Source organism: Conger conger, chromosome 14 (assembly GCF_963514075.1).
Source record: "Conger conger chromosome 14, fConCon1.1, whole genome shotgun sequence".
Taxonomy (NCBI): Eukaryota; Metazoa; Chordata; class Actinopteri; order Anguilliformes; family Congridae; genus Conger; species Conger conger.
In genome coordinates this window covers 45,408,807-45,419,153 of record NC_083773.1, presented here as the reverse complement: position 1 = coordinate 45,419,153, position 10,347 = coordinate 45,408,807, and the positions used below count along the sequence as shown (strand labels likewise).

The 10,347-nt window shown below is 49.7% G+C and overlaps 1 protein-coding gene across 1 annotated transcript in view; it reads right to left on the bottom strand.

Annotated features, from left to right (window-relative positions):
• Positions 1-783: 783 nt before the first annotated feature.
• The window catches only part of map3k12 (mitogen-activated protein kinase kinase kinase 12), a 42,686-nt gene continuing 33,122 nt past the window's right edge, over positions 784-10,347 (bottom strand). Inside the window, exons 9-14 of the mRNA XM_061220167.1 lie at positions 9,081-9,197; positions 7,998-8,129; positions 7,019-7,763; positions 6,171-6,238; positions 5,487-5,784; positions 784-2,782 (exon numbers count right to left, since the gene is read on the bottom strand). Of these exons, the coding sequence (XP_061076151.1) occupies positions 2,660-2,782; positions 5,487-5,784; positions 6,171-6,238; positions 7,019-7,763; positions 7,998-8,129; positions 9,081-9,197 (1,483 nt within the window). The 3' untranslated portion in view covers positions 784-2,659. The remainder of the gene's footprint in view (positions 2,783-5,486; positions 5,785-6,170; positions 6,239-7,018; positions 7,764-7,997; positions 8,130-9,080; positions 9,198-10,347) is intronic.

Genomic DNA, 10,347 nt, shown 5'->3' with positions numbered 1-10,347 from the left:
TTAGAGCCGCAACGTGTCCTTAGAGCCGTGCCAAAGCCTCTACAATGAGATGAATGCAATTCAATTTTGCTACTAAAAGGATGGATTGAGTCATAGGGTAGGTATTCATGCCTGTCTTCTTGATAGACATCCCTCCCTGCAGGAAAGAAGTTATTTTCCATCAGGTTACAATAATCTGTCAGCCCCAGTAAGTAATGACTGACATTGACCTTGCCTTGTAAGGTTGCAAGGGGTGGCCTGTAGCATAGTGGTTAAGGTGCATGACTGGGACACACAAGGTCGGTGGTTCTAATCCCGGTGTAGCCACAATAAGATCTGCACAGCTGTTGGGCCCTTGAGCAAGGCCCTTAACCCTGCAGGTCCAGGGGAGGATTGTCTCCTGCTTAGTCTAATCAACTCGCTGTGGATAAGAGCGCCTGCCAAATGCCAATAATGTAATGTAATGTAATGAATGTGAACCCAAACCAGCAGTTAGGTTCAGGGAGATCGTTAGACCACAACACCCTTTCAACATTTCTAAAGAAGGAACCGCCTATAGCACAGTCACCTCAGGTGGTTATTGGTATACTCCAGAGTATTCACCTAGACAAACAGTATCGTTTCAGCTTTGTCTTTACTTGTTAGAACATTTACTAAAAGTGCCCAGATAACAGTGCTGTACTGTTGCACTAAGCTAGGAATGGACGGAGTGAGTGAAGTCCTCTGTGAAGTAGTGCATGTTGTTCTGGTCGATCCACTAAGCATTCCTTTTGCGCCCAAGAAATGAAACCGTTTACACTTCCATTGTTTTAACAGTGCATTTTAATATGTATTCTTATTTAGTCTTTTAAATACATTTGCTATAGTACACAGATACAATACGCAAGGCAGTATAAAATCTTTTTTCAAAGGAGGCTATTTTGATTCCCAGTACTGGAAACTTACAAGTGCCTCTTTATTCTGGTCACCAGGGGGCAGTATTGTGTCGCTGTACTGGCAATGGGATTTCTGTGGATAGGAGATTGCATCAGTTTCATCAAACTGAAGACATGAGACATTTCATTTGAGTAATTCTTCTTTTAATGGGACAAAATGTAGTGTATTTTTATTATGTACAAATCTAAGCTTTTCTGAAAATTAACACCAACAAGTCTATAAACTTCTAACAAACACAGAAGCTGCCATTTCTAGCTTATAAAATAGAACCTGATGAGGTCTTTGTGGAAGGTAGTCTGTGCGTGTAGAATTTTCTCATTGCAAGAGACACAATGGAGATTTGTTCAATGGTATAATTGCCCAATTTAACGGAAACAAGTGAGACACTAGACCAATATCTAGCACTCATTTTGTTTTATTGGAAGGTCAAAGATTTGTTTGTGTGTTGAAGGGGAATTTATTTTAACATTGTTCTCAGGTGATAAGTGTGTGACCCCAAGTGGCTTGGAATCGACTTCAAAATACAATCTGAGTTACACATACTATATTACAAACATGCTTTTATTTTCTGTACAGATTGTTGCATGTGGTGTTGAAATGCTATGCAGTATTGGCTTAATTTCAAACGGATACTTGTCTGACCTACACCATCAGTAGCATATGTTAACACTACAATACCTATTAAATATACCCATTGGGCTAGCAGCACGGCTGCCCTGATGGTATTGGATTGTAGCTTGCAACTTGATGGGTGATGGGTAGGGGGTTGAAATATTGCTTTGTTCAAAGCCATTGTTTCCTACCCCCTCCCAATCATTAATTCCCTGTCGTAAGCAGCACCTTGTGTACTGGCCATACAATTTCTTCCTTCCAGTTGAAAACATCAGCACCAATGTATAGTACAGTGTCAAGATTATTATAACTCTTTAAAATTTGCACTTTGTACAGTGTAAAGACATAATATATTTACATAGATGATAATAATTTAAAATGCAGAACATTTAAAATGACAACATAATCCCTGATATAAAAAATATACTGTAAACCATTAAAATAATTTAAAAATAATAAAAAAAAGAATTCAAAAACAAAAAAAAAATGTAAACATGATTTAATTCCACCTGTGCAATCTGCCTGCTTCCCACACAGAACATAGTGTGAAAAGCTTCCTGTTTCTCTTCCCAAAACATCGCCCTCTAGTGGTTCATACAAAAATAAGATTCAGTGCACGTGGCATGCCACTACAGTAACGGATGCACAGACCCACAGCGATTCCAGGAAATGCTGGCGGGTGGAAGAAAAGGAGGTAAAGCAAATGTAAATTAAGTGCTGTCTGCTTTTTTGTCCTTTCCATTATAGTTGTGTCTCTTGGCTCTGAAGACGAACGGTGTCACCTGGTTTATGGTCCATTTATCACCTGATAACCTTTCCATCACAAGGAAAAAATCCTGGACTCCATTTTCCGATGTGATCTGTTTCACCATGCAATCAGACGGTCTTTGAAAAATAGACCATTTTTGTTACAAAATGACAACCAAAAAAAAGTCAAAAAATGTCAAAAGAATGCTAGAATAATGGGGGGGATAAAAGGACCGCAGGTGTGTAGTCCGCTGCAGTCTTACAGGGTGGGGGAGGAGGAGGGTTGTGTGGTGAGGTGAGGTTGGGTGTTTCTACAAGGCAGGGGGTGGGGGTGTCTCGTCCGTCTGTACAGATGCCCGTCCGGCTTTGAAGGGGCCCCGGGTCCTCACCAGGCTCCTGTGCTCGGGGGCCGGCTGGGCTCTGCGCTGCCTGATTGGTCCAGCTCTGCGCTGCCTGATTGGTCCAGCTCTGCGCTGTCACAGTCCGAGTCATCGTACAGAGGCGGGTTCTGGGAGAGAGAGGGAGGGGCAGAGTGAGTCAGATTTACCGTACAGGAGCTGATGTCCTCTTAACTCATTTAAAAACAACACTGTTTCAGTCTGGAACACAAGACCCAATTACAGTTACTTCCATGGATCAGAGGACTTTGGGTTCAGGATTCTGACATTGGGACAGAGATGTACATCTTCATAGCGTGTTTCTGCTGTACAACAGCGCAATCTCCTGAAATGTCTTTGGTAAACATCATTGATCCAGCACAAAATAAAGGATACGGTAAGGGAATTGAAAATTCTAAAGCTTGATATCTCAAAACAATACCGTCTGCAGGCATTTCCTGTGCTTCTGTTGTATTTTGTAGAAGCCTCTGTAAATACTCTCAAATGTTAGATTCATGTTTTTTAAACCCATGTGGGCCAGCACCTTTACCTGCAAGACACTGGTGTCAAATCAGATCAATCAGTCAACCAGTCAATCGATCAAAGTTCTCTGAAATGCTCTGCTGAGATTCTCCAGGTTGTGTTCTGACTGAACAGAAACGCTCTGCTGAGATTCTCCAGGTTGTGTTTTGACTGAACAGAAACGCTCTGCTGAGGTTCTCCAGGTTGTGTTCTGAGTGCAGGAAAGTAGGCTACGTGAGACTCAGTTAAAGGTGAATTCCACACAGACAGCAGGAAGTAGCTTTGCTTTTTACATAGAGCGGTAGTCAACAAACCTGGTCCTGGAGAGCTACAGGGTCTGCTGGTTTTCATTGTGACTCTGCACTAAATCAATAAGAGCACTTGACCCACCTTACCTGGTTACTTGGGTCTCACCCAGGTGTTGATTTTAAGGTGAAAATGAAAACCAGCAGGCCCAGTAGCTCTCCAGGACCAGGGTTGGAGACCACTGGCATTGAGCTTTCAATGTTGGCGCTGTAAAATCCAGGATCAGAAAGTCCTCCCCAGAATTATGTTCCAATCAGCTGGATTTCTGAATTGGCAATGATCTAATGAGTGAAATCAGATACCAGACCATGGGGCCCATCCACATAATGAAACAGCGCCTTCACAGATACCAGACCATGGGACCCATCCACACACTGGAACAGAGCCTTAACAGATACCAGACCATGGGGCCCATCCACACACTGGAACAGAGCCTTAACAGATACCAGACCATGGGGCCCATCCACACACTGGAACAGAGCCTTAACAGATACCAGACCATGGGACCCATCCACACACTGGAACAGAGCCTTAACAGATACCAGACCATGGGGCCCATCCACACACTGGAACAGAGCCTGAACAGATACCAGACCATGGGGCCCATCCACACACTGGAACAGAACCTGAACAGATACCAGGCCATGGGACCCATCCACACACTGGAACAGAGCCTTAACAGATACCAGACCATGGGGCCCATCCACACACTGGAACAGAGCCTTAACAGATACCAGACCATGGGGCCCATCCACACACTGGAACAGAGCCTTAACAGATACCAGACCATGGGACCCATCCACACACTGGAACAGAGCCTTAACAGATACCAGACCATGGGGCCCATCCACACACTGGAACAGAGCCTGAACAGATACCAGACCATGGGGCCCATCCACACACTGGAACAGAACCTGAACAGATACCAGGCCATGGGACCCATCCACACACTGGAACAGAGCCTTAACAGATACCAGACCATGGGGCCCATCCACACACTGGAACAGAGCCTTAACAGATACCAGACCATGGGGCCCATCCACACACTGGAACAGAGCCTTAACAGATACCAGACCATGGGACCCATCCACACACTGGAACAGAGCCTTAACAGATACCAGACCATGGGGCCCATCCACACACTGGAACAGAGCCTGAACAGATACCAGACCATGGGGCCCATCCACACACTGGAACAGAACGTGAACAGATACCAGACCATGGGGCCCATCCACACACTGGAACAGAGCCTTAACAGATACCAGACCATGGGGCCCATCCACACACTGGGACAGAGTCTGAACAGATACTAGACCATGGGACCCATCCACACACTGGAACAGAGCCATAACAGATACCTGTCCATGGGGCCCATCCACACACTGGAACAGAGTCTGAACAGATACCAGCCCATGGGGCCCATCCAGACACAGGAACAGAGCCTTAACAGATACCAGACCATGGGGCCCATCCACACACTGGAACAGAACGTGAACAGATACCAGGCCATGGGGCCCATCCACACACTGGAACAGAGCCTTAACAGATACCAGACCATGGGGCCCATCCACACACTGGGACAGAGTCTGAACAGATACTAGACCATGGGACCCATCCACACACTGGAACAGAGCCATAACAGATACCTGTCCATGGGGCCCATCCACACACTGGAACAGAGTCTGAACAGATACCAGCCCATGGGGCCCATCCAGACACAGGAACAGAGCCTTAACAGATACCAGACCATGGGGCCCATCCACACACTGGAACAGAGTCTTAACAGATACCAGACCATGGGGCCCATCCACACACTGGAACAGAACCTGAACAGATACCAGGCCATGGGGCCCATCCACACACTGGAACAGAGCCTTAACAGATACCAGACCACAGGCCCATCCACACACTGGAACAGAACCTTAACAGGATGTATCCACCAGAAGCCCTTTCAGTATGTATCGTTGTGTTCCTGTGTCTCTATTTAAAGAAGCGCGGGACTCTCACCTCGTAGGTGTTCTGCTCGGCGTTGAGCTGCGTTTTGACCTGCCGGAGCGCCGCCTCCTTCTCTGAGAGGCCGTCGGAGGCCTGGGCGGCCTCGGCGGCGTCGGGCGGGATCTCCGAGCCCTGGGACAGCAGGTCGTCGCTCTTGTCGTCCAGCCGCTCGTCGGTGTTGGTGCTCACGACGTCTGGCGTGCCGCTGTGGGAGTGGTCGCTCGTGTTGCCCTCCTCCCCGTCCGAGACCGACAGGTTCTCTGAGCTGAAGGTCGACAGCGACTGGCACTTCGTCATGCTGACGGGCCGGCTGCCATGGCAACGCGACAGGGCGGGAAGAGGGAGGGAAAAGGAGGGGCGTCAATCAAACAATAAAGGGAGTACTCGGTGAACTATTCATTGTTTTTGTATAGTGCCGTTCATAAACAGCTGTCATGCCCAGGACACTGTTACCTGCTTTCAGTATTTTTGTGTTTTCACTCCTGATTTAAAGACCAGAATTCTTAAATGTGTATTTGTGGGTTGTTTTACTTTCTCTACATTTTACACTCTCATGTGGAGAGTTAACATACATTTTTCAAACACACAACAAGAATCAGGACAATACAGTCTAAGGATATGAATTGGGGATTAGATCGTTTACAGGGGGGAGAGGGATGAGGGTATATGAGTGTACAGGTGAGGGTACTTCCTCACCGTCTCCGTGGCAACTCCACCTCGCTGTCCACTTCCCCTTCCTCTTCCTCTGAGGACACGCCCCTCTTCTGTTTGGGAATCAGAGTGATGCATTACATCGCCACGGTTACACAGGCATGACAGGGAATCAGAGTGATGCATTACATCGCCACAGTTACACAGGCATGACAGGCAAGAGCGGCTTCCGTCAGCAGACGATGACCCAGCATTATGCGATTAAAAACCTCCTTTGAAGTTCAAGGAAGTTTTTTATATTCCCCTCAGTGTATATCTGACAGTTTTGTTAACAGTGAGTTATGAATGTGGGAATACTCTTTGTCATGTCTTTATGCTGTACAACAGAATTCAGAAAATTACTTCTTGTAACATGTTAATACTTGCGGCAACACAAAACATAAATCTCAAAGCAATACTATAAACACATATTGAACCAAACCCTTTATTCCCATGCTTAAGTGGGACAATTTGGATCATATAAACTTGTAAAGTTTTTACAAACAGCAAGTCTTCATGGTTTTGGAGTTCTGAATTATCTCCAATACCAGTGTATTTTTACCTACTGCAATAAGAACACAAATATCTGCAGGTCTGCAGATAATTCTGAACACTGGGCGTGACACTGGGACACCCATACAGTACTTACCGACTTTATTATATTTACCACCTGAACTAGACTTGATGTTCATGGCTGTAGATAACTGATACTTCATGAGGAACTGTACCATATCTGACCTGCTCTGCAGTTGTTCTACTGACGTTTGGTAGGCACTTACTGTAAGTTACTCTGAATAAAAGCATCTGCCACACAAATGTGCTGTACTGTAATGGACGCGGGGGAGAGGTCTCACCTGTTTGCGCGTAACGGCTGCCCGGTACAAGATGGCGGCGGGGGTGAGGTGCTGGCCCCCCCCGGCCCCCGGCAGCCCCCGGGGCGAGCGGCAGCTGACCCCCGGCCCGTCGTCCTTATCGTCTCCGTCCTGGGGGAGGCGGGGGGACCCCAGGCCCCTCCCGGCCGCGGCCCCGCCCCTCCCGCAGGGCGAGTCCGGGCTGCTGGAGAAGGGGATGGAGGCGGCGTCCTCGCTGGGCGTGTCGCTGCGGGGCGGGGTCTCCGTCAGGTCCTCGGCCCCGCCCCCCGCCTCCAGCTCGGCCGCGCCCCCGGCCCCGCCCAGCCCCGCCGACGCGCTCAGGCTGCCCCCCCCGGCCCGCTCCAGCTCGCTCTTGCGCCGGCCCTCGGCCTCCAGCGTGGTGGAGATGAGGTCGGGGCTGGAGGACGACAGCTTCTTCAGCAGGAGGTCGTGCTGCAGGCCTCGCAGGGCCGCGCTGGGGTCCAGGTGCTGTTTGGGCGCGGCCGGGGGCGTGGGGCCGGCGGGGGCCGGGGGGGCGCAGGGTTCCCGGGGGGAGGAGGAGGAGAGGCTGGCTTTCAGACCCGCCAGATCACCGCTGCTGCCCTTGCCAGCCTTGCGGTAGCGGGGCTTCCCCCTGCGGGATCGGCCCGGGGACGTGGAGCCCTTGTTCTGGCAGGACGGGATGGTGACCTGGGTCATGGAGGACTCCAGCTTGGGCAGGATCACCTCCGACTTCAGCAGGTCGGGCCTGGGGAGGGGGTCAGGAACAGGGTCAGATCTGATCTCAGATCAGTTTTGCTCTTTGAGCTCAGAATATGGACAGGGACAACTGATCCTAGATGAGCTTTCCTACTATTGAGACTTTATCAATAAGGACATCAAGGATTACAAACTGGTCAGCATGTATGGGCCCCTGTGAGAGGTTACAGAGGCACTAATGGGTATCCCCCTATCTCTCTCTCTTCCTCTCCTCCTCTCTCACCTCTTGCTGGGCAGTTTCTGCGGGACGTTTCGTTTCTTGATGAGTTTCTCCATGGAGTTGGAAGACCCGCCCTGCCTGGAACTGTGGTGCTTAAAAAGCCCTGGGTACTTCTTATCCAGAGACTGCTCCCTCCTGGGGTGGGACAGGGACACAGCCAAGAGTGAGACCTGCAGCATAACCACTAAGCCCTCATACACCAATACACCAAGCCTCTCTTCTTATCCAGAGACTGCTCCCTCCTGGGGTAGGGCAGGGACGAACGAGGAATCAGGCCCGCAGTGTAGCCACTACCCTGGTGAAAATTCAACTATGCCAGCTTGAAAACTCAGTTGGTCAAGCTGCCCAAAAGCTGGTCTGGGTGGTAGCTGGATATTGCTGGTAGTACGTCTAAGCTGGTAGATGGTCAATCAGCTAGTAGCTGTTTCAAAACATAGCTAGAGCTGGTCAAACCATGTCAAGCTGGGAGCTGGTCTGAACTGGTCACCTTGTTGGGCATTCACAATTGGGTGTGGTGGTGCTGCCAAGATAAATGGGTGGGGCCTGGATACTATTATGACACTTTTTTCACCCAATGGCTAGACTGGCTTGTGGATTCTAAAATATTCACTGGCCATTGTCAACATTTTACCAACCACATGACCTTTTTCAACATAATAGCATCAGAGCTATGTAGCTGAGTGGTCTGGGTCCCAAATGCAGACAACAAATCAATGAGGAAAACAACAAGCCTTATTCAGACCAGTCAGAAACGGTGTCCCCCCCGTCCATATCTGTACAGGTTCAGCAAAGCTCACACTACTGAGAGTGTAAGGAGTAATACCCATGAATATTTTAAGTAGGGTTCTACTCTGTTTACTCCACATCTTAATAGAGCAGCACTGTCACACTTGTTTCATTGAGTTTATTTGGATTAAATCATTAAATTATGAGTGTAGGCCTTTTTAAAAACGCCGTCAGTGTAGCCGTTTCCGAAATATGGCGCAAAACCTCAAAGGGCAAACACGTCCAGAGAAGCGCACCCCTTTGGAGATAGAGAGCTGCAGGACTGAAGTTGGAATCCCTGGCTGTGCCTCGGACTTATACCTGAGCAGCTCCTTCTCTTTCAGCTCCAGCTGCAGCATGACGGCGTTCAGCTCCATGTACAGGTTGTTGGCTCTCTCCAGCTTGCGCTCGTAGTGCTCACGGATGTCCAGGGCGTGCCTATGGAGACATTACACATTTAGCTCCTCCACTGCTCATCCACTGCCCCTCCACTGCTCCTCTACTGCTCCTCCACTGCTCCTCCACTGCTCCTCTACTGCCCCTCTACTGCTCCTCCACTGCTCATCCACTGCCCCTCTACTGCTCCTCCACTGCTCCTCTACTGCTCCTCCACTGCCCCTCCACTGCTCCTCCACTGCCCCTCCACTGCTCCTCTACTGCTCCTGCACTGCTCCTGCACTGCTCCTCCACTGCTCCTCCAGGGCTCCTCCACTGCTCCTCCACTGCTCCTCCACTGCTCCTCTACTGCTCCTCCACTGCTCCTCTACTGCTCCTCCACTGCTCCTGCACTGCTCCTGCACTGCTCCTCCACTGCTCCTCTACTGCTCCTGCACTGCTCCTGCACTGCTCCTGCACTGCTCCTCCAGGGCTCCTCCACTGCTCCTCCACTGCTCCTCTATTGCTCCTCTACTGCTCCTCCACTGCTCCTCCACTGCTCCTGCACTGCTCCTCCACTGCTCCTCCAGGGCTCCTGCACTGCTCCTCCACTGCTCCTCCAGGGCTCCTGCACTGCTCCTGCACTGCTCCTCCACTGCCCCGAGCCACGGTACTGGGTTTCCCTAAGCCTGGCAGCAGTGTCTGCAGGTTTAGCTCCAGTCCTGGAGGGCCGCAGTGTCTGCAGGTTTAGCTCCAGTCCTGGAGGGCTGAAGTGTCTGCAGGTTTAACTCCAGTCCTGGAGGGCTGCAGTGTCTGCAGGTTTAACTCCAGTCCTGGAGGGCTGCAGTGTCTGCAGGTTTAACTCCAGTCCTGGAGGGCCACGGTGACTACATGTTTAACTCCAGTCCTGCTAAACATAGCAGTTTAGTGTTATTGAATTCGTGGACAGAGTTATTTCTGTAGCTGAGGTATAAGTGGTAAAACGCTCTGGGCTGTGCATCGGTGTGAAAATGAACCACTTCAGGGTGTCAGTCCTCTGCTTTCCTTCAGAAAGACATCACATCATCCTGCCCGGGTTCATTGTCACACGCTAGCCCAGCCCATGGAGCGATGTTCCCCAGTTCTGAGCTCAGTCCTCCATTTTGTGTGCTGTCTATCAGGACGCTCCTGTTGTTCTGTGTCCCAAGCTTTTGTCCATCCTGTCTCTCCTTCT